General features: G+C 37.2%; 1 protein-coding gene across 1 annotated transcript; it reads left to right on the top strand.

Moving 5' to 3' along the window:
• The first annotated feature begins 6,860 nt into the window (after positions 1-6,860).
• LOC127938424 (T-cell activation Rho GTPase-activating protein) lies at positions 6,861-20,176 on the top strand. Its single transcript, XM_052535021.1, has 14 exons — positions 6,861-7,027; positions 9,449-9,534; positions 9,878-10,048; positions 13,000-13,161; positions 14,563-14,604; positions 14,793-14,877; positions 15,092-15,142; positions 15,389-15,458; positions 15,703-15,851; positions 16,336-16,497; positions 16,616-16,725; positions 17,051-17,231; positions 17,579-17,687; positions 18,366-20,176. Exons 1-14 carry the CDS (start codon positions 6,980-6,982, stop codon positions 19,559-19,561), a joined length of 2,622 nt encoding a protein of 873 aa, XP_052390981.1. The 5' UTR covers positions 6,861-6,979; the 3' UTR covers positions 19,562-20,176.
• The last annotated feature ends 4,904 nt before the right edge of the window (positions 20,177-25,080 follow it).

The following is a 25,080-nucleotide window of genomic DNA, read 5'->3' as shown; positions in this document are numbered from 1 at the left end:
CCTCCATATTCTTCTTTTCTTTTTCTTGTTTTCGCTCCAAATCAGTGCACAGACAATTCATATTGCAAGCTTCTTGCAGGCTACCAATTAAGAAAATAATCCCAGTCTCACGTGAGAACTCCGGTCTTGCAAGCATGATATCACATTGTTTCCTTGTCACATCTCGCGTGCTCTATATTTAGAACAGTGGTCAGGGTGGTACGTAGGTTTCGTATCGCTGGTTGCAACAGCACAGCTGGACTGCATAGTTTTCTAGCAGACTTGAAAATTAGGCGCCAATGGCTGCATGCACTTAGCCTGGAAGACTGCGAGTTCCTGCCTAGAGCTGGAGTGTGCAAACTGCATTTTACACGGGATTGCTTCTCCATTGTAATGGAGGTGGAAATGGGCTCCTCCACACAGCTCGTGCTGAAAAGCAATGCAGTGTCGATCGCGATGCGGAGTTAGGACCGCAGTTTGAGCCAGCGGCTTGAAAAGATATGGCTCAGGCCCTGGCCCTGTGTCCACAGACACCTCGACATCCTCCACTTCAGGTGGGGGGGGGGGGGTCCTCTGCTTCAAATGAACGCTCTGTTGCAAAGCTACTTGTGTCACTACAGTCACTCTCCATTTTAGCGACTCTGACAGCAGCTGTCAGTTAATCCGTCACTGTAGGTCTCAGGTTCACACCTCACCCGCTCAGCCCCACCTCGGTTCTTCCACTCATTCTCCGCTGTGTTCTGCCCACTTTTCAGCATTTAAAAAATATTGCCAGTGGGTGGAGTCAGGCTCTGACCAGGGGTCTAGTTACACTTTAAGGACATGGTGTCACTTCCATTTAAAACCCAATTTAAACAGAGGAACATAGTTTTCACAGTCATTCATGATTAGAAGGTAAAAATATGCAGAATATGTTCATGTGCTGAAAGACTGCCCTCAAATAACGTGCAGAGAATCCCTGGAGCAGGGGCACTGTACAGCCCAGAGGTGCCAAGGCTGCAGAAAGGCATTGCTAAGATGCACATGTGAAACAGATGAAGAGTTTTATGAGGAAATGGAGATGGAAACAAAAAATGAAGTGGAGTTTTTGGAGGAGGCTGATGATGGATATGTATCACAACAAACAAGTGGATAAACAAGGGATGTACTGAGCAGTGAAGTAGAAGAAGAAGAAGAAGAGGACGCAAGTTAGTAAGTTGAGTAAGTTATAAAAATGTGATTAAAAACACACATTTTTAGACATATGGTGGGAAAGAAATGGAGCATAAAGAGAATATCCCAGCAGGCAAATTGTGAGCACATTCTTAAAGCAAAGTATGCTTGATTTGGTTTTATGTAACAGACAGGTAGAACTGTTCATATCAAAATTTTTATAAAAACTTCAATTAAAGTGATCATGATTTTTTTAAATGTAGTCATTGATTTTTGTGAAGTTGAGAGAGGTCCAGGGGTGTGGGTTTTCAATGCAGAACTTGAGTTTTACTAAAAATTAGTCTTACAAATTGGAAATAGAAAAGTGTAGAATTTATAGCATAAACAATGTCCTATGTGAAGAAGCAAAAAGCATGTAGTGGGATAACTTGAAAAAAGCTATTAAAAATATCCATTAAATATTCAAAAAGAATACAAAAAGTAAAGAAAAGTAAAGTAAGATTTTTAAACGAAGAATGGGAAGAAGAAATTAAAAAGGTGCCTGAAGGAAAGATGTATGTGACGAAAATAGTGTTTTTAGAAGAAGAATTTAGGAAAATGGAGGAGGAAAAGTGCAGGGGAGCTAAAATTAAGAAGCAGAGAGAAAAAGAAGTAAGAATTTATTTTATGAGTTGGAGAAAACAAGAAAATATGTAGAACTGATCAAAAGTATATTAAAGGATGGGAAAGTTGTGAAGGAAACACAATGTATTATCAACGAAGTGAAGGATTTTTGTACTACTTTGTTTAAAAAAAATGATAGAAATGTGAAAGATGAAGAGTTTTTATTGAGTCAAATTCAAGTGCAAGTAATTGTTTGACAAAATTTTTCACAATTGTTATTTTTAACAAAATGCAATTTAAGACAAATTATAAATGAAACGTTGTCCTTTTATTATTTCTACAATGAAATGCTGCACATTTCTTTGTGAAATTGACATATGTCAAATAATAAAACTAACTAGAATTTTTTTTAAACAAATCCCAAATAAAATTATTAAATAATACAAATAAAATATTTATCTTTGTATAAACAAACTAGGGCTTTGGCTGTGCTTTTTCCATTTAAAACCAGTAGCAACCACTGCATTTTGATCATGATCCAAACAAAGATGCTAAATACATGTTATTTAGATTGCAATTAGATAGTATCATTTTGAAATTTGAAGCAAAAACAGAATGGTCTGATTTTAGCTTTGCAAATTAGACTCAAATCTCAGTAGCCAAACACTACGGAAGGGGGTATAGTGGCTCCATGTCTAGGGGGTTGAGATTGGTAGGTTTACTGGTGGAGATCAGAGGCATCATGCCCATTCAAAAATATTTTTAAGCTAAGTGGATTTTGAATGCAGCTTCCAAAAGACAAATAGCCGAATAATATTTTCTATATTTAATATACAGTCAAACTGGCGTGATTAAATGTCTGAATACCTCTTTCTGGTGAATTCTCTCATCTGAAACAAAAAAGTACAAATGTCAAGTCAAGTCACCTTTATTTATATAGCGCTTTAAACAAAATACATTTCATCAAAGTGTAACCCCTCTCTCCCGGGTCCACTCTGCCGCTCCAAGCGGGGCTCAAACCCAGGTCTTTGGCATGGGAGGCAGACACACTAACAAGGAGGCTAAATGGCTATAGTCACTAGTGTGTCTCTTGAGATCGGGGAGTGAGGTTTTACCTGCACAGCACTACTCGCTGGCCTCCGTTACACTCAACCCCCTAAACCTCATTCCCATCCGGCTCACGGCACCAATGTAACCCCTCTATCCCGGGTCCTCTCCGCCGCTCATCGAACCAGGTCTCCGGCATGGGAGGCAGACACACTAACAAGGAGGCTAGATGGCTACAGCCACTAGAATCAGTCGCTAGTGCATGTCTTGAGATTGCGGAGTGAGGTTTACCTGCACATCACTACTCGCTGGCCTCCGTTAGACTCACCCCCTAAACCTCACTCCCATTTGGGTCTCGGCACCAATGTAACCCCTCTCTACCGGGTCCTCTCCACCATTCCTCACACTCACTCCCGAGTGGGGCTCAAAACCGGGTCTCCAACATGGGAGGCAGATGCACTAACAAGGAGGCTAGTGAATGAGGTTTACCTGCAGAGCACTACTCACTGTGCCTCCGTTACAAAAGCAACTGAACAACATTCATTAGGAAAACAGTGTCAATAATGCAAAATGACAGTTAAAGGAAGTTCATCGTTGAATTCAGTGATGTCATCTCAGTTCAGTTTAAATAGAGTCTGGACAATCATTTGCAATCAAGTCAATGATATCGCTGTAAATGAAGTTACCCCAACTAAGCAAGCCAGAGGCGACAGCAGCTAGGAACCAAAACTCCAAAAAACCTTGGGAGAAACCAGGCTCAGTCAGGGGTCAGTTCTCCTCTGACCAGATGAAACCAGTAGTTCAATTCCAGGCTGCAGCAAAGTCAGATTGTGCAGAAGAATCATCTGTTTCCTGTGGTCTTGTCCCAATGGTCATCTGAGAAAAGGTTTTTACAGGGGATCTGTGTCTTAGGCTCTAGTTGTCCTGGTCTCCGCTGTCTTTCAGGGTTGTAGAGGTCCTTTCTGGGTGCTGATCCACCATCTGGTCTGGATACGTACTGGATCTGGGTGACTGCAGTGACGCTCTGATCTGGAAACAGACTGGATCTGGTGTCTACGGTGACCTTGGAATAAGAGAGAAACAGACTAATATCAGCGTAGATGTTATTCTTCTAATGATGTAGCAAGTACATAGGTTATTATGGGAAGTGTTCCCGGTTCCGGTTTATCTAATTAATGCAGGCTAAAAATCCTTTAACAAATTTAGATATTAGAAGCACATTAGTGTGTCATGTGTAAGCCAGGTTATAGAGATGGGTATTTAATCTAGATTTAAACTGCAAGAGTGTGTCTGCCTCCCAAACAATGTTAGGTAGGTTATTCCAGAGTTTAGGCGCCAAATAGTAAAAGGATCTGCCGCCCGCAGTTGATTTTGATATTCTAGGTATTATCAAAGTTTTGAGAACGTAGCGGACGTAGAGGAGTATAATGTAAAAGGAGGTCATTCAAATACTGAGGTGCTAAACCATTCAGGGCTTTATAAGTAATAAGCAATATTTTAAAATCTATACGATGTTTGATAGGGAGCCAGTGCAGTGTTGCAAGGAGCCAGCAAGTCTTAGACAGTGTTCTAGGTTATTGCATGCAGAGTTTTTAGGTGCTATATTTAACACCTCAGTTTTTTTTTTTTTTTTCAGAATTTAGCAGTAAGAAATTAAAGAATGTTGTATTAAAACTAATAGAGAGATACATCCACGATCAGATGATAAGAGCAGGTCATTTGTAACTCTAAAGAGAGCCGTCTCAGTACTATGATACGGTCTAAATCCTGACTGGAAATCCTCACAGATACCATTTTTCTCTAAGAAGGAATACTTTTTCTAGTATCTTGGACAGAAAAGGGAGATTCGAGATCGGTCTATAATTAACTAATTCTTTGGGGGTCAAGTTGTGTTTTTTTGATGAGAGACTTAATAACAGCCAGTTTGAAGGTTTTGGGGACATATCCTAATGACAATGAGGAATTAATAATAGTCAGAAGAGGGCCTATGACTTCTGGAAGCACCTCTTTTAGGATCTTAGATGGTATAGGGTCTAACATACATGTTGTTGGTTTAGATGATTTAACAAGTTTATACAATTATTCCTCTCCTATAGTAGAGAATGAGTGGAACTGTTCCTCAGGGGGTCTATAGTGCACTGTCTGATGTGATACTGAAGCTGATGGCTGAATGGTTGCAATTTTATCTCTAATAGTATCGATTTTAGAAGTAAAGTAGTTCATAAAGTCATTACTGCTGTGGTGTTGGGAAATGTCAACACTTGTTGATGCTTTATTTTTTGATAATTTAACCACTGTATTGAATAAATACCTGGTGTTATGTTTGTTTTCTTCTAAAAGATAAGAAAAAAAAATTGGATCTAGCAGTTTTTAAAGTTTTTCAGTTTTTTTTAATGTTTTTATCGCCAAGCAATACGAAATACCTCTAGTTTTGTTTTCCTCCAGCTGCACTCCATTTTCCGGGCTGTTCTCTTTAGGGTGCGAGTATGCTCATAATACCATGGTGTAAAACTGTTTTCCTTAACCTTCCTAAAGCGTAAAGGAGCAACTGTATTTACAATGCTAGAAAAGAGAGAGGTTTTGGATATGCTAAAGATAATATGATGATTTCAACAATGAGTAGGTCCTGAAACATGTTGTCTTACACCAATAGAGTTCAGAATGTCTATAAATGCTGATCCCAATGCATCTTTTTCATTACCAACATGGATATTAAAATCACTATTAAACTATTAAAACTTTATCTGCAGCCAGCACTAACTCAGATGTAAAAACCAGTGCGGGATTCGCCGGGCGGACGGGACCTGGGTAAAGGGACTGGCCGAGAGAGAGAAGGAGAAGAAAAATAAGGAGAGAGAGAAGCTGATGGGAGAGGTTCACCGACCCAAACCACGCCCCCCCCCTCCCCCCCAATGCATGAAAAGGATGCATTTGGATCAGCATTTATAGGCATTCTGAACTCTATTGGGGTTAGACAACATGCCTCAGGACCTACTCATTGTTGAAATCAACATATATATATATATATGTTAATTAAATAAACAGACAGGTTTTTATGCATCGTTAATTATTAGGTTAATTTGACCATCGCACACTATAGATCAACATAATCTATAAAGGTGAGGATCAAGATATTTCATTATATAGTTAATGCGCTTGGGAATGTTTCGAATAAAAAGGAAAAAAGAAATGCTGTGCTGTCGTGACTTCTGTGTGTCAAAACAATATCATGATTTTCCAAGCCCTGTGAAGTAATTATGAGAAATTAAATAACATATTTTTGATCCTTTATTTTACCATCTGACCAACTCAAGGCGTTTCCACCTTCTCAGTTGCTGAGGTTTCTGGTCTACAAATGAAGGCATGGTTTCAGATCCCGCTTCTGACAATGGGTCTTTTGGGGTGAGCAGATAGAATTGGAACAAATTATCAGACGATAAATAACATATTTTGGATCCTTTATTTTGCTATCTGATCAACATCAGTGACACAACTGACCTTTCCTTCCTGGTCTAAGGCGCCAGACTAAAGACATTTCACTCTTCTCGGTTGCTGTCTCTAAATGGAGAAATGTAATCAAATCCCACTTCTAAAAAAGGCTCTTTTAAAATGGCCAGCCTAGAATTGGAAGTAATTTTGTCTTAAATGTAATCCTTATTTTGCTTCTGACCAACTGACCAAGTCATAGTTGAAATAATAATATTGCCAATGTTTTTATTTTGGTTGTTGTTGTTGTTGTTGTTGTTTAAGAAAAAAAATCAACATTGTTTTAACATTGAACCATTGTCACTTTGTAATGCTGGATAAAATAAAATCACAGAGCCCACAACTGCTCCCCGGGCACTGAAGCATAAATGGCTGCCCACTGCTCTGGGTGTGTTCACGGTGTGTGTGTTCACTGCTGTGTGTGTGCACAAAAAAAGCCCAAAGATTAAGTGGCAGTCACAGTGTGCAGGTTTGGCCTAAGTCAAGCGGAATCACTCTCTCCTCCCATTTGTCCTCCCTGGTCCTTCATTGTTCTCAGCTTCATTAGTTACTGCTGGAGATGCCAGTCAAGAGAACCCAGCATTCATTTAAACTGGACCACAAGAAGGGTGCTGAAAACTCCTCTCAAAGAGTACAGGATCAGAACAGGATCTTTGGGGATAAACCGTGAGAGACTCTAGACGCGGGCTGTGCTGCTGAAAGGGTGCTCAGGATGAGGAGGAGAGGCAGTTATGATGGCACCACTGCCCCCATACAGCCAGTGAGTAACTCTGTGGGTAGCTTTTAAAATTACAAATAAAAATTCCTAGGATTCAATTTTCTTAATTTAAATCAATAATAAACTAGCTAATTCCAAAAACTAGCTTTGCATTGCCAAGTTTCAAATTCATAATAATAGTGAATGTTTTTGTGGGTTTTTTTCTTTATGTAAATAATACGAAATCTTTTTGTACTAATTAGCTTTGAAATAATAGTATTAGCAAATGTATGTGCATTGTCTGAATGTGGACTGAAGCTGGATTAAGTGGCTTATTTTATGGCCAGTGTTTAGAATGGAATAACTATTTACAAAAAAAAAAAAAAAAATGCAAGTTGTAGGCAACTTTAGAGGCAATATTTTATAATTATTATATTTTAGTAAAGTAATTCTAACAGTGAAAATTACTGGTCAAAGTGGGATATTGTGAGTGGAGTCTGCCTTGCCATCACTTGAGTGTTATACACTTAATACTCACATACAGGCGAATACAATTTCTAATAGAGAAATCTGATGGCATATTGACTTTGCTATGAATAAAGTGCCTATTTCTCCTTTTTGCAGCCAAGAGTTCATTGCCAATCTCAGACAGACTGATAAATTGGCTCCATGCTATACAAATGACACAGTATTGTTTTTCACTGGCTGTGTGAACAAGTGATAATTGTTTGGGGCAGCATAATTGCCCCAGAATTCAATAGTGCGGAAAAAAAGTTTCCAGGAAGGCTCAGTAATTATGTCATGTTGCATTAATAAATACTAAATAACTGATGCATGCTGGGCTTGAATAAGTTTTGCTTCTAGTGGGACTCAGATTCTTACAAATCCTGATGACGTGTGAATATTAAACACATACTAAAGGGAATTCTTAATTATTAAAATATATGAAAGCATAATTAATCATGTATGCATTGACAGTCTACACAATCACTTTAGAAATGTATTTTCATAATCCAGTAGCATGCTTTCTTCCAGTGCTATGTGTATTTTATAATGAACTGAATAGGATTTTTTCCCCCTTTTTCTTTTCTTTACCAAAATGGCTCCAGAAAACAGTTTTCTAAGCAAATACCTCTAGACCCATTTTGTTTGCATTGTTTGATATTTAGTATCGCATCCAAAGCCATTCATGCAGTTAAAAATGCGACCTAAAAGACCAAAATGATATTCATTGTCACTGTGTCAGGACTTAGCATGAATATCACTGGAGAAGCCAAATCGGTTAAGATCAGTGACTTGTTTGGGATAAAAAAAGAAAAGATGATGAAAGAGGAGGTCTAATTTTGCATAAAGTGCAAATGACCCTTGCTCAGATTAATGAACTTTTACAAAGAGTGTAAAATGCGGTTAAGTCTGAGCCAAGACTAGTCCTACTAAGGGAACAGAATGTTCAGTCTCATTTTAGATGTATTTGAAAAGAAATAATGAGACCTGCACTTGAAAGATCAGGGATTAGTCCTGCTTTCTGCACTAGTGATCATTCATTCCTTAACCAACAGGAGGTGCACAAACAAAGCGGTTGTGTAAAGACTGAAAAGACCATTGCAGAGTCATTAGTCCTCATGAAAAACATGATTTATGTGGGTGACCCTAAACGTTCTCCTTCCTCAATGCTCCGTATCCCTGCCGCGTTAAAGACACTAAACATCAGAAATGCTGAATTGTACTTTTATTACTGCTGTACACACTGAGGTTAATTCAGACTCTTGTCTTATGGCCTTGCTTTGAGAGTATTTACATGACCTTTAAATACTGCTCTGATGCAGGAGTCTGCCTTTATAGACATTAACCTGCATGTCTTTAAAAGGTCAGTATGTTTACTCTCTCTGCTTGGTTACTATGGAAATGGGAACGCAGAAGGTCATTTCCTGTCTTAAGTTCCCTAATCTTGTTCGATTGAGCTGTCTCAAAGCTTTGATGGGTCATTCTCTTATTTAAGTCTTCGGTCTTTAGAGAATCTATAGAATTATAGTCAATACCATCTGATGTTTCAAGCCTATCTCTATGGCTGAATCTTGGCTTGTGAAAATGCAAAGTACCTCATTCATTGACTGTCCTCTGAACATATTCATGGATGTGATTTGTCACTAAACATTTTTCACAATACTTTCATTTTTTCTTTTCTTTTCTCTTTTTTTTTTACAAAACAAATGGCTGTACATGGCAGCAGGTTCAAACTTCATTCTTCGATTATTTTTGTGTTTCATTATTTAACATACATTTGTGACATAACTTTAAATATACAGCACTTTGACTGCTAAAAGTACATTTTATCAGCTATGTATAAACGTTTTGTATAATTCAATGATATACCTGCTCTTATTCCTACAGTTTGCAGTTCAGTTATTTGAATAAATAAATGTTGTAATTAACAAAATAGGTCAAATAAAAGATCAATGAATAAAAAAGGACTGCTCTATACAGCACCTGCGGGGTCTGGCTCAGAGGAGACGTTCTGCACCGAACCTGGTGCTGGGGAAAGCTCTAGGAATGTCTTGGAGCCCAATAAGGTATGTTTTATAAAAATAAATAAATACAAATCAAGTGACTTTCTTTTAAGAAATGGAATATTCTTTCAGTACAGATCGACCATGAAACTAATGGTTTAAACATAGATTCAATATTTTAACTCGGTTAGAAAATTGTGAAACTCATGCAAAGAATAATTCATAGGATTTTCTTTTAGATATTTAATGTGCTACATTGCTCATTGATGTTTTTACAAAGCACTTTCGACCCAAAGCAACCACACACTATTGGGTTTTCCCAACTGTACTATTTTGAATTCATCTGTGGTCATAGTTGTTGAGTTGGTAGTTCATACTGAAAGCTTTTTTTTTTTTTCATCTTCAGGGAGGAGGCTCAGTGTCTGGTGGCCGTGGATCAGTGTCCCTTTGTGCTCGGACTGACCAGTGAGCACTCAGAGCTGATTCTGGATGAATGTGCTCAGCTGACCGAAGGACTGAAGACCAGGGAAAGACACCTCTTCCTCCTCAGTGATGCCCTGGTCATTGCCAAACTCAAGTAAGAATTGTAAAAATCTACTGATATGCCCAAAGCGCAATCGCAGAGGGGGTCTGATTCAATATGCTGTTCATGCCCAGAAACCATAGCAGTGCCCCTGCTCAAACGCATTCATACACAAACTAGAAGTATCCATAAACCATAAAGTGCTCTTGCTATATTTAGAGCTGCTGCTTTCATTTTTGATATGATTTGGGAATCACCTAGCAAACAAAGAGGTTTTTTTTTGGTATTCCCCCACAGTCTAGTTCAGGCTTAATGTATTATCTTGGCCTCACTTTATTTTACAGTTTAAAATGCTATGTTCAACATTTAAAATAATTATTAAATGCAATGCAATGCAATGCATATGATTTTTTTTTTTTTTTTTTTTTTTTTTTTATAAATAGACTGAAAATGTATCTTTATTCCCAGGTGTTTTGTCTTATTGGTTTTACCATTTCATATTTATTTCATTTTTATTCTATTTGACTTTGGTTTTCTCCGTTCTGCACTTCGGTCTGCTTTGTTGTGTTGTAAATCAAATGTGCTATGTAAATCAAATTGATCTCCTTACTATTAATTTATGTAATTAATTAAATACAGATAATTAACACTACCCCCTAACCCACGCTTAATGTTTTGCAATACAATAGTACATTTATTTTAAGAACATAGTAAACTGGAACCTTTATTTATTAATGATACAGTATAATTCGCTCATTTAATAAAAAACAAACAAACAGATAAATCAGGATTCTTTGTTTTCATATTATCTTTACGACACCTTTAATTATTGGGTCAAATTTGACCTGACCTGATCCACGTTAATAAAAAATCTATAAATGTATACATTCATGTTTGTATAGCCTACCTATTTAGTACAGATACAGGTCTTACAAAATAAAATAAAAAATACAGACTTACCTGAAATAATATGGTTTTATTCTAGTTTTAGAAGAATATGTTTAAGGTACTATACATTAAATAATGTTTATTTAATGTCGTATATGATTTATTTGTAAGAGAGAGAGAGAGAGAGATTTCAACACCTTTATTAAAATACACAAATCATACAAACAACACTGAATCATGCATCAGTCATCAAAATCTTATCTTAAATAAGAAATAATTAATACATAACAATTTTACACAATAGCCTTTTAAAACACCAAATTAATTCAAACTTTATAAGATTGTTCATTGCTATATCTTAAATAAGGTATATTTTGGGGTCAAATGTGCTTCCTAGATTTATTTTTAAAAGAGAGAGTTTGCATTTACTAAATGATTTAAAAAGTTTACAAAGCAATTTGGCAAATCTTGGGCACATTTCTGAATCTTGGCACTGGCATGCTCCTGGTTGACCTTTATCTGTGATCTATTCCTACACAGCCGAGAGATTTCATGCAGGCTTGATCTGTCCTGACACATGGCTGCTCACAGTTGTTCGATATTGACTGTTTCCTTCAGTATTGACTAGCTGGTTGACCTTAATGTAATAGACAACAGAGGATGCTTGGATGATTGAACTCCCATTAGGATCTGAGAAAGCCAATAATCTCAGCTGCAGTTAGTTAAGAGATAATTCAAATACTGTAATGAGTTTTAATGTTCAAAATGAGTGACCTTAGATTTCATGCTAAAAATAATAGAAGCTCCTTTAATCTGCAGAAAACTGTTGCGATTACATAACACAGGACCCATGGTGAGGCTTATGCAATACACGTTGCTTAACAATCTATCAGAGGTACTGAAAGCACAAATCCAACAAATAAAAAGTCTTAAAACGTAACACACAGAATGCACAAATGCATTCTTTGGCAGATGCACATCTTTGGTGGATTGTGAATTTGTGGTGATCTTAATTTATTTTTATTTTTCAGTTTTTTTAAGCAGTGTCTCTTAACCATCTTAATGGAATGAACATGTCATTGAAACAGGGAAATTAAGCTACTTCCTTTTTTTTCTAAATGAGGCGTCTAAAGTAAATGCTGGTGTTTCATTAGTTTCATTCACTATTTAAGCAGCTGTTATATATGAATATACTAAAATATAGAAGTATAAAATAAGTACAAACTAGGTCTAATCTCATGGTGCAGATGATGAGGATGATGTTATTACTTTCCCAAACACCTGTTTGTCGATTCGAACTAAAAAACTTTAATTGATCTTTGCAGTTATGAAGTGCAATGACAGTTTACACATTGGTGAAATAATATTCTGATTTAATAGTTTGTAAAATGTTGCCAAGCACACTTTCTTCATCATTGTCTCAAAACATGTGATGTGTTTCAAAAGGTTGTTTCAGTTTTGTTTTGAATATGATTCAATCAATCAGTTTTTTTTTTTTTTTTTTGGTTACTACATTGTTTGGGTCAAGAAGGGATTTGGAACAGAAAGAGGGTGAATAACTGATGACAGAAGGTTCATTTTTGAGTGAACTATCCCTGCAAAAATATATTTCTATATCAAGAGTATTTTTATTTAGTAAATTAATTTACCGTGTCACCAGGCGCCCAAGTGTAGGGTAAAGGCAAAAGTGTTGGATGAAAGACATTTAAAGATAATTATATTTTGTGACCAGACAAATATCTTTTCTTTTTTTTTCAGCTTTTGGCACTATTGTACCCTTTCATTAGGGTTAGTTGTAATATACATTACATTTTATAGCATAATATGCAATGGTTTTCTGTTTTAAATGTTAACATAATTACCATGCAATTCCATCTTACATGTATGTGTTATTATGTATATTATTTGGAAAGTGTATGGAAGCCTGTCAGAGTTTATTTTGTAATGTGTTGACTGTACATTATGCCTTACATAACCCCTCACTGATTAAGACTAATAAAAGATTGCACACAATAGTGTATGACTGTCCAAATGTAGTACACGGTACATGTTTCTGTAGATCATCACCATATTGCAAAACATAACAAGACATTAAAACTGAGATTTCTGTGTTATAGGTCAAATGCGAGTTACAGACTGAAACACAGGATTGATCTGAAGGACCTGTGGGTGTGCAGCTTTGAAAATGATGATGAGGCAGAGGATGAAGATACAGATGTTGATCTAAGAACCTCTATCATATTGGCTTGGTCTGTTTCTCTGTGCTTAGCCTCATTCTGGTAAGGTTTTTTATTTTATTTTATAAACCGAACTGAGCTTTGCAAGACATTAGATCTCCAAGATTATGATTGATCACTCACAAGAATATGTTCACACGACCATGTGACAAACAGCAGAGCATGTGGGTAGTCTGTGGGCATGCTGCTGATGCTGAAACTAGGTTTCTAACCAAAGACATACATATCTAGGATGCTACTGTAAACATATTATGGCAAAGCACAGGGCAATTAGAGCAGGTGTATAAGGTCTTTATGTAGTCATTCCGAGAAAAAGAGTAGGTGTTCTTTGCAGACTTGGTTGAAAGTGAGGTATGTAGCAGGTGTTCCCACAGGTGTTGGTAGTTGGTAGCACCACTGAAGAGCAACTTGTAACACAAAGCTTGCCTGACTTGAACAAGTTGAACCCATTAATGCAATAAAATATGAAAGTAGAAACAGCAGATCATTCACGCTGCTTTGCACAACATGAGTACGTGAAGCCATGAAAGGGAAGTCAGTGATGATCTTCCATGTGTAATCATTGGCAGTTAGTAGTTAGATACAGTCACATGATTTAAAAGTCAACAGAGGCCTTCCAATAATTCTGCAACACTTAATAGGAATCACGACAATGATGTGGCAGAGAAAGAACTTTATAATTTACTTAAAGATGTTGGGCACTAACGATATTGTAGTGCACTTCAAATCTTATATAAATATATTCGTTTTCAATAAATGCTGGTGAGTAAATTTGGCAGTTTTTAAGTCCTACTTAAGTGGGTTATGAAAGAAAAAAGTGAAAGTTTAGCTCATTTTCATTTACTTCCAGTTAACATGGAATGGAGTGTCCGAAGACATTTATTTTTCCCCAAGTCAATATATGTCAGTCACTCAATAAATCAATCAATGTCTTTTTAGTGTTATTGTGATACGAAAATGTTAAAGATTAGCATTTGCTATTTTCTAAAACAAATATTCAGTGGATAACGCATATAGTTATATAGAAATCTGGATGTGTATTTTACATTTATACACCTAACCTCACACCTAAAGTGTAATACTAGATGTTAGAAAAGCAGAAAGGATCCATGTCTCTTATAAATACAGAAAATATAAATGTTTACACACGTTTCATAGTCATCCAGTCTACAGGTTTTATTAGGCCTAACCTACCTAGCATCTGTGAACTGCAAGTCGCAGAGAAAAACTTTCCACTTGTCGCCAAGCCACACTCTGAAATGAGGAAGTGGTAGCTGCCGCTGTGATGCTGCTTCCTGACCCCGTGACTCACTGAGACTTTCCTGCCCTTTTCTGATGTAAAGAGGTTGAGACAGTGTGGCCTCTTCATATTCACAACATATCGACGAGCACTGCACTCTCTGTGGATTACTAGCTCACACCATGCTGTTCTCTCACTTGCAGTCTGCCTGAGCTAAAGGACCACTGGCTAGATACTCTACACAGGTGAGACGTCGTTTAGTACATGTCGTGAATGCAAAAGGGGAACATACTGAAAATGCATATCTCTTGAGTTGATGATGCTAAAGTGTATGATCAGCTGTGTACTCAAAAAAGTTTTTGTGTACTTCTTGCTGTAAGTCACTATATGTGATGCGTAGAACAGAAAAAGTCAATTTCAAATGTCATGGCAGGAAAACTGCAGAGGCTAGATCGAGAGCAGGCAACACTTCTCCACCGCCCAGTGTCCTCATGAAGGTGCTGAGTGGCAATACTACGGTATGCATTCCTCTGTCATTGATTTGTCTACTTTAGTGAACAGCTTCCCAAAAGTTAAGAACACATAAATGCTTGGAATGGGATATTTTTCTTCTGTGGCATTTATCACAGAATGCATAAGTCATTGGCCCTGGTCTGTGAATGGAAATATGTTTTGGGTCTTAAGGTACTGATGATACTGAACTGACATTATTTTTCTTTCTTTTATTGACAGAATAAAACTCTAAGTGGAGTTGGGATGGACTCTGCAGAGTTGCCTTTAGATGTGAGCACTCAGTATTTCTCATTTCCATTTTCATCTCTTCATATTTGATTTATGACAGATATATATTATTTAAATTATTTCCAATGACACTTGAAAATGACTGGAGCAACAACAGCAACAACAAAAAATGGATGCTAAAATGAATGAAAAATGTCTATCGTAGTTTGGACAGTTGAGTGTGTGTAATTTGTAGTCACACCCTACTACTTCTTCATGTCCTCATGTCAAACATGTGCCTGTTCCCAGGGCAACGACAAAATCTCCACCCTCTCGAAGCAGTTTCATAACCAGGAGGAACAAACACAGCAGCCTATTGGTGAGTTTAAACTAGTCAAAATGACTGTTTGAAACCACATGTTGGGTTGTGTGTTTGCCAGAAAAGAAAAAAAAAACAAAGCAAAAAAAAAAAAAAAACTGTGAAATTGAGTGGGAGTGAAAAAAAAAATAGTGCATGAAAACAAAGGTGTGAAAAACTTCTTTATTTAAAGTCTTTATTGGTAAACTCAACAAAACTAAAATCATTTGAAGTGTTACCAATAATATACTTTTCTCGGCTTCAGGAGAGAATGGAAGCAAAAGGAACTTTTTCTTCAAATTGAAGAGAAGCTCCACCAACATAAGTGTACCTGCTCCTCCTGAGTCCAGTGCAAAGAACTTGCTGTTTGGACGACATCTCCAAGATGATGCCCCACTTCCAAAACCAATTACTGTACGTCAGTGTATTGTATTGATGTTTTATTGTTTACTTCATGATTTGATGATGATGATGATGATACACATGATTTTTTAATACATTTTTAGTTCAAGAACATGTAAAAAGTTATCTGTATACAAAAACATCTGCACCACAGATACAATTAATACAGTAGCACACGTAATGTTTCTTTTTATAGGCGCTGTGCAGTTTCTTGCTAAACTTATCAAGACCACAATCAGAAGTGCTTAAGATCTTTTTGATTAAAGGCAAAAATATGGCCAAGGCTATAAGTGTAGTTTTTGCAGAAACACTCAAAACCCTTGTCAAACAGACCTTGGAAAGTGATGGCATGCAGAAAAAGTGAAGTGGACATGGTGATGTCATCTCAAAAGTTAAACTGTTTCTGACGTGTAGTGAGTCAGTGATGAAGTCAGTAGAAGATGTCTATTCAGTAGAAGATTTCCTCAGACTTCTCATGTTTTTGGTCTTCCAACAGGAAATACTACTGTTGTTGTTCAGGAAGGGTCCACTTACTGAGGGTGTCTTTAGAGTGTCGTGCAACAGCAAAAAACTGAATGCTCTCAAAGATCAGCTGAACTCTGGAGCGCAGGTGGACATGGAAGACCTGCCTGTGACACTCTTGGTTGGACTATTGAAGGTGAATAATACTCTATGTTTACAGTAGGCCTATGAATGTCTCTTGAAAACGCCCCCTTTTCCATTATGACATGTCTGTGAAACAATGAATCATTTCTTTATTTTTAATGTACTGACAGATTTTCCTGAAGGAAATCCCTGGAGGCCTGCTAGTATTTGAGCACTATGAAAGCTGGATCAGTGCTCTGGAAACAGAGAGGACAGAGGATGCTCAAAGAGAGCTGAGGAGGTAAGCAGGAGTCTTTCTCCCGCGACCTAGCAGTAAACTCACTGTAATTTCAGAATGGGTAGAGAGAAACTGGCAGGAGATGTGGGGGCTGTTAAAAAAAAAAAAAGTCCCTGGCACAAGCAAGGTGGTAGAAACGGGGCTTTTTTTGTGGACTTTCTATGTACTCTTCAGAGATTTGAAAATAGGGAAATTAGAAGCTGAAGTCTGACCACAAAATGTCAGAAAAACAGTTCTGTTTTTCTTCTTCCACCCTCACCATAAAAAACGCAAGGAGTGGTTCATAGAAAAAGGACCTAACTTTTTTTCTTTTGTCCTCAACTTGCAGAATGGCCGAGAGGTTGCCCAAAGCAAACAGTCTCCTCCTGCAGCACCTGCTGTGCCTGTTTCACCACATCAGTCAGCGTTCAGAAACCAACAAAATGGATGCCAGGAACCTGGCAGTGTGCATTGCTCCAACCTTGCTGCATCCTGACAGCCAGCCCCTAGACAGGGATGATGTCGCAAAGGTCAGAAACTTGGTCCTTTTTTGAAGAAACTTCTAAATAATCTTTTATGTCATGAAATTTTTCTCTGGTGGTCTGTCTTGGTTCTGACAACGTGAGCCTGTAGCGCTAAACTTAGGTCTGGATCAATGTTTTAGCGAGAATGACAGAAGTGTTTTTTTATTTTTTTTTAATACACCTCTTCAGTCTCATTTTGACTAATCTTTTAACACCGTCGTATGCATGATGCGGTTTTAGATGCATCGAAACCACAACACCGAAAGCACTGTGACCTTGAGCTGCACACAAAACTGAATACATTACAGCATATTAAATATACATAATTATTTTGCTTTTGTGTTTTTATTAAGGCCACACATCTTATCCAGTTCCTAATTGAAAATTGCTGTGAGGTATTTGGAAATGCTATACTGAAGCTTTCTGAAGATTTAGAGGATCAGGAGTCCATATACAAGTCAGGTAAATAAATCTTTAACTTTTTTTTTTTTTAAGAACTGAAATATCAAATGTACATTAAAATCTATGCACCATTTCTGAGCCCTTTCGGGTGCTACATCAGGCCATTTTAGTTCTTAATATCTTTACTCAATATCTACCCAATCAAGAGCTCCATTTTTGATTTTGAGGTTGACCACAACTTCAAGTCTCAATGGATTTCTCACTAAACTATTATTGTAAAGACCATTTCTGCCATTAATACTTTTGTATTTAAAAATATGGCCTAAAAGCAGATGTTTCTGCACCCCTAGTGTGGCCAAATCGAATTGCATTACCTCAATCCTGGTTAGTAAATCAAGCTTAGGTTGTGTTTTGGAACATGACAGATCATACGTTTTTGGAAGCTTAGCATTAGCTTGTTTATTCAGCATGACCACCTAGAGCTGGTATGGCAAACCTGGTTTGTTGCTGGTTCATGATGTTATTCTAGCATGAATAAACTAATGATCAGCTTGGACTGACATATAATTATGTCTAAAATCTACCAAAAGCGTCACCCATAGTCTCGACCCAACCTCACAGCATTGTTTGAGTAAATGTTGCTGTGTTGGGCTGCTTGGAATGCTCCAGTGAACAGAGCACTGTTTTGATAGCATGACACAGCCAACCAGATCTTTAACATTGACTTATTTTCTATAGATTCAGCCTCCTTGGCGTCCCCTGATATCTCTTTCGATGTCCACCGGCATGATTCAGCGTATGACAGCACAGATCCCGATGTTGATTGTGACAGTGAAAGCCAGACTCAAGAGGACAACATGACGGCACATGGGAGCCTAGGCCTATGCAAGCTAGGACTCTCTGACATTCATTCGTCTTCCTCTGACACTATATTTGAAACTTTCACAAAACCTTTCAATCGGCGGTGCTCTGAGCCCTCCATTTTTCCTTCTGACCCGATCATGGGTTTAAGAGAGCTTGCCCGCAGCCATGACGACTTTTCAACAGAAAAGGAAGACTTTGACGACCAACCGCTCAAGAAGCAGAACTCAGATGACTCTTTCTTGCATCCCAAAAGCTGTGAAAACAGAAGATCCCAGATGTTCCTCAAGAAACTGGTCAGGAACATGGACTTGCCAATCAGTGTGTCTTCTCCAACATCTAAGACTGGTTCCTGCCAATCATTTTGTTCCTCAGAAAGCACCTCCTCCAATCTCTCAGAGCAATCTATAACCACGTCACCCCTGCCATCCCCGGCAAGCCCCCGCAAGTCTACTAGGCATTCATCCTTTATGAGTAAATCTAAACACAGCAATGGCCAAGGAGACTTGGAAGGGACCCGACGATCCCTCTCAGTGAGGGCCAAAAGCCTTGGAAACTTTGCATTTAATAGAGGCAGTCTGAAAAAAGGGGAGTCCAAGAAGGAAGTTGTCTTCCCTTGTGAAACTCTCCAAGAGGACTCACAAAATGAGAGAGACAGTGTTGATGAGCTTGTTCGGCGTCGTCGGCCTCTCTCTGCCATTGAAGTCTTCCAACATGTGGATAGTCGTATGCCATGCAGCCCCCCATCCTATGAGCAGGCGCTGCAGACCGGAGCACAACCGGCCCCTCCACAGTACAGGGCCATGACGGTCCAACGTGCCAGAGAGCTTGACAGGAAATCCCGCCCCATATCCATGAACGACTACCTACTGGACAGTTACAAAGTTAACGAACCCATAGAATACATAGAAACATTCACAGAAAGTGTTCGAGTAGAAGAGCCACAGCCGGTTTCATTCCGGCAGAGGGCCATGTCTGAGTCAGTGTCCCAGTCGAGGCAAGAACAAGTGTCCCGCAGGTGTAGTCAGCCTGTGTTTGAGGAGTTCTCCTATGCAAAAGAATCTTATGTGTGAGTGTTTCTTTCTTAATTGCAATACTGAACTCCTGCTTAGGTTTAAATATGAAGTGTGCAATTTGTTTGTGATCAGCATCAGCAAGTGGAATTGCAAAAACAATGATTGTTTTCAGACAAGTTTCCCAAACACTCCACCCACTGGTCAGATAGCCCTGTCCCAAACTTACATAACTGGGTGAACCACTGTGTTGTGCTGGACAGGATGATAAGCCAAGTAGAGTAATGTTTTGATAGTGCTACAATGATTACACAAATCAGCCCATAAAAATGGCTTACTTATAGTTAACTCTTAAGTTAAGCAGGGATAGAGGGAATGTATTTTAACAGAAAAATTGCACACTTTAGCTTTAAAATAACATGCAACTCTCAAGCTGAACTCTTTGACTTAGTGACACATATAATTTAATGTGTTACAGCAATTTCATATGCTAATATTGAATTTCTTTTTAAATTCTTGCCAGTATGAAGCTATGTAAATAGACAGTTCAGATAATTAAAGTGTATAATATAGTACAATAGTAATAAAATAATTTTGATGTAGTAAGAATGTACAGCTGTAAATTACATGATTTCTGTATTACTATTTAACTACAATAAAGAATCTTAGAGGACACGTGTGTTTGAACTCATCTCTGACAGTCTTAAAAAGCTGTTAAGTCTAATGAAGGTTATTTCACCATATGAACACTGGATTGTTGGGAAACCTTTTTTTTTTTTTTTTTGCTGCTCCTATGGTGTTCCAAGTAAATAATGCACTGGTTGATCTTCTCCCTTACAATCATAATGAATGGTAACTAGATTTCTATAAAGTATAAATATAATGGCATCAAAAAATTATAGTCCATAGGACCTTGACATAATATATTCAAGTCTTCTTATTATAATTTTATTGATGATACCACTGTTACTTTTGGTGATACTTTATTTATTTGTAATTTTGCAGGTTGATTACATTAAATATTATATATATATATATATACATATATGTGGCCTGGATAAAATTCTAACATTTATCTTGATTGTTCCGCAAGAAGAAAGCCATACTCTTTGTGGTTGAAATAACATGAAATTGAGTATAAAAATTACAGAATTGTCATTTCTAGGTCAAATATTCCTTGTTCCTTTGGAATACCAACAGAAAAGAGTTAAAAGAGGTTATGAGGAAACTACAGAAACCAGTCCTTACATACATATGGCATATTGAACAGCCATGTTCCCCATGCTTGCCAAGGGGTTGTATAACATGCAGATCAAAATGGCATTGAGAACAGCGTGTTCTGCATTAGAGAGGAAGTCGGCGATCATGTGGACTGATTTGGTTTTTCGCTGAATTTGGTGTATCGTCTCACTTGTCTATAGATATGCCCCTATTTCCTCCTCTTTTAGCCTTACTAAGAAACAGACTGCAGTGTGTCAAATGTCAGCTAGCACAGCTGTGCACACACTAACATTAGTCTGTATATAGGCATGTGGGTAAAATTTCTAAAGATTCATATCGAGAAACAAAACACACTGCTGCTCTGATCAGCCTCTGAAGTTTGTCTGCAGCCGTGACTATTAAAGGAGTACTTCACCTTAAAATAAAACTTTATTCACTCACCTTCATCCTGCTGCAAGCTGCAAACCTGTACGCTGTGCAGGCACTGTTCCAAAAATAGACCTTTTTTTTATGAATCATCTTGAATCAGCTGCTTGTGACGATGACAAGAAGACCATTAACTACTACAGGAGCAATATTCTTATATAATATACATTCATATTTTTGAATTCAAGCTAAATTCAGAATCAGTGAGTGAAGTAAACATTTTGTGACACATTTGTAAAGTGAAAATGCCAAGGACTTTTCCAAAATTGACCAAAAATGCAAGCCAGTAAACATTCAATAAAAGAGACAATCAACAGATAAATGTTACATAATGAAACGGTGAATACTAGCATGTGTTCGTGGACAGAGGTCTCTAGTTATATAACACAGCGGTTCTTCCTCTTTTGCCAATGCTGTGTTCATTATACAGTGGTGAATGAACACTTTATGTAATGAATGTTTTAATGCTTAAAGTTAAATTAACAACCAATTAGTGACTATTCAGTGACACAAGTATTGGATTACCAACAAATCTAAATAGGGAACAATGGTATTGAATTTCTGAAACAAAGCACACAAAGCCAATGACATAGTCTAAACAGACAAACGTTTTAAGTAATCAAGATGACTGAAAAAAAAGATGCTCTAAAAATAAAATAGCAGTGATGCACACAAGTTCAAACACAACAGATTGCATATGGAATAAATTATGTAATGTGATAAAACAGGGCAGGTATGCATAATCAGTATTAAGTAGGAAATGTTTGTAATGGACGGAGAACCAGACATGGTTTTGAGAGAAATAACTAAAATATAGATAGAAATATGTCAAATAATATATAGCTTGAAACCAGCAGGAATGCCAAAACTGTGAGATCTGCTGAATTAATCAAATTGAGGAAACCCACAATGGCTCAGTTCCTCTAAATATGGCAAACATGCTTTCTTAAAGTAATAGTTCACCAAACAATGACAATTTTATTGTAATTTACTGACATGCATGAGGTTGCATGCAGTGCAATGTTTGTTTGTTTGTTTTTTTTTACATTTTTAAAGAATTATTACATACCTCTAGCCTGTCAAGCTCCAGAAAGGGACCAAACAAAAGTGGTTCATAATATTTAGTGCTAAGTTTTCAAGTCATATAATAACTTAACTTAACCAAAATATTAAGACTAAAATTTAATATATAGTGCCTATAGACTGGTCACATTTTCACAAATTAGCATTTTTGAAGATTGCGCAGAGACTATAAAATTTCTAAGAACTTGCACTTTGAAACCTGTTTTTCGAGTTTGCATTTTCAGGCCCCCAAAATGCTGTCATCGTGTAAATTAACAGCAACATGTATCAAATTAAGTTTTCATTTTTTAAATAATAATTTTTAAATGATATATCCTTTGAAAATTCATATTTCAGCATAATGCTTGATACAGTAAATGCACACTGTAGTGCCTTTCAGTAACTTGAGACATATGTTTAGCATTTTTAACCATGAAATGTAACTATTTGTGGTGACTAAATAATTTCTGTTAGCATCAGTCTCTAAGACAGAATACAAAACTACTTCTTGAGTCACAAATTTACATTTCTTATTTTAAAAAGAAGCACTGCAATGTGATTCTGATAAAAGTAAATGCTCTGAATGTGTTATATATGCCCAAGGTGTGTATTGGGCCCTATATATATTGTAAGTAGTGCATGCATTGGTAGATTACATTTCTAATTATTATATAACTGTAAATGAAACATGGTCACATTCATGTAATCTTGTGTGCAGCTCTTCCTTCTGTTTAGTTTTGTTTAGAGCAAGCAGAGCAGAAACATGCATCAGTTTACCTGTCTCCCCCTACTGATTGTTAAGAAGTTTTACACAAAGATTTACTACACTAAGAGTTTGGCAAGCACTCATAATATATATATATATATATATAGTACAGACCAAAAGTTTGGACACACCTTCTCATTCAAAGAGTTTTCTTTATTTTCATGACTATGAAAATTGTAGAGTGACACTGAAGGCATCAAGGACTATTTGATCAAGAAGGAGAGTGATGGGGTGCTGCGCCAGATGACCTGGCCTCCACAGTCACCGGACCTGAACCCAATCCAGATGGTTTAGGGGTGAGCTGGACCGCAGACAACAAGTGCTAAGCATCTCTCAGGGAACTCCTTCAAGACTGTTGAAGACCATTTCAGGTGACTACCTCTTGAAGCTCATCAAGAGAATGCCAAGAGTGTGCAAAGCAGTAATCAAAGCAAAAGGTGGCTACTTTGAAGAACCTACAATTTGACACATTTTTAGTTGTTTCACACTTTTTTTGTTATGTATATAATTCCATATATAATTCCACATGTGTTAATTCATAGTTGTGATGCCTTCAGTGTGAATCAACTATTATATATATATATGTGTGTGTGTGTGTGTGTGTGTGTGTGTGTGTGTGTGTGTGTGTGTGGCAGGAAAGATTACTATATTAAAATATTACAGGTTTGCTGATGAACAACACATACTCACTCACTCTCTCTCTCTCTCACACACACACACACACCCTTTTCTCAGTTAGTAATGCCACCACACTTTCACACATCTTCTTCGTGATTCATCTCTGTGGAGTTAAAAATAAGCTTCAGTTTAGTTGGAATTTGTTTCATCAGATTAAAGTGAATCAACACAATAACACTAGGATACAATTTTAGTTCGGAGTTTATAATATCATTGAACGTTAATGTGCTTTGCATAATAGTTCACTGTTTTATAATGCCACTGAATAACCACCCCGCCCCTCTCATGTCAATCACTGTGTCACATCCCCCACCACACACCACACACAACACACTACACCCCCCTCCACCACAGCCCTGGCAGGGTCACAAGTTTCCCTGGCCTCTCACTGAGCCTCCCTTGTACTATGAGCAACCTCAAGTATCTACATATTGTTAATTAATATTACTCAGAACTTATATATATGCCTGATAGTGTGGGGCAACGAGTCCATCTCTCATCAACCAAAAGTTAACGATTTCTGTCTAAAAAACTGATTACATTGGTGAGTTTTTTTTATTTCAGACTTTTTTTCTTTTTTTGTGTGTGTGGGTGACACCAAATTTATCAATGTTGGGGACTTGGCTATATTAATATTATTAATGCACATATGATAGTTTACACATAATTTTACTAATGAATTAAAAATATATATAAAAAAAACCCACAAAATTCAAAATATGCAAAATACTGATTATATGAATGCTTTTTTTTTCACTGTTTGGTGCAGGTTAGAAAACTCTCTAATAAGCAGATAGAGTTGTGTGTAATGTGTAGTCTTACAGCATAATATAAAAATGCCAGAGAATAAAGAACAGACTGAAAGCTTGTTAATATAATGAATCATAACACAGTGTCTGTTCATATGGTACTGTGATGAGAGCGCAGTTGATACATGAAAAGAATATAAATTAATATAAGTGTGTCTAATAGAAATCTCATGCTGATCCAGTGGAGTTTCTTAGACAGCAGGAGGCCAGAAAAAGAGGTTTGGCCCAAAAACCCCAAAACCACAGGAGGGCTGAAAGAATATAGATGTGCTGACAGGTAAATGATTTCACACAATAAACTCGAGGTCTGCAGGGATGAGTGCTGCATTAAGTGCTGCAGGGATTACGTAGGATTTTTTTTAGGCCAAAACCTGGAAAGGAGTTAGCATTTAACACTTCCAGTTCCAGCGTCCTGAAGTCAGTGGGTTTTTTGAATGCATTTTTGCTTAAATGCCTGAAACATATAATGTCTGTGGTTGACACAAGCTCAAGATATAAACGCAAGATATTTTCATATTTTATTCAACGCTACATCAAGTGGTTCTACAGAGGTTTTCTGAAGATCACACTGAACAGAACAATTAATCTATTTAATAGTCTGCTTTGGCGGCATCACT

The sequence above is a fragment of the Carassius gibelio genome, chromosome A20 (genome assembly GCF_023724105.1).
Source record: "Carassius gibelio isolate Cgi1373 ecotype wild population from Czech Republic chromosome A20, carGib1.2-hapl.c, whole genome shotgun sequence".
NCBI classification, from domain to species: domain Eukaryota; kingdom Metazoa; phylum Chordata; class Actinopteri; order Cypriniformes; family Cyprinidae; genus Carassius; species Carassius gibelio.
This window is presented reverse-complemented; position numbering and strand designations above follow the sequence as displayed.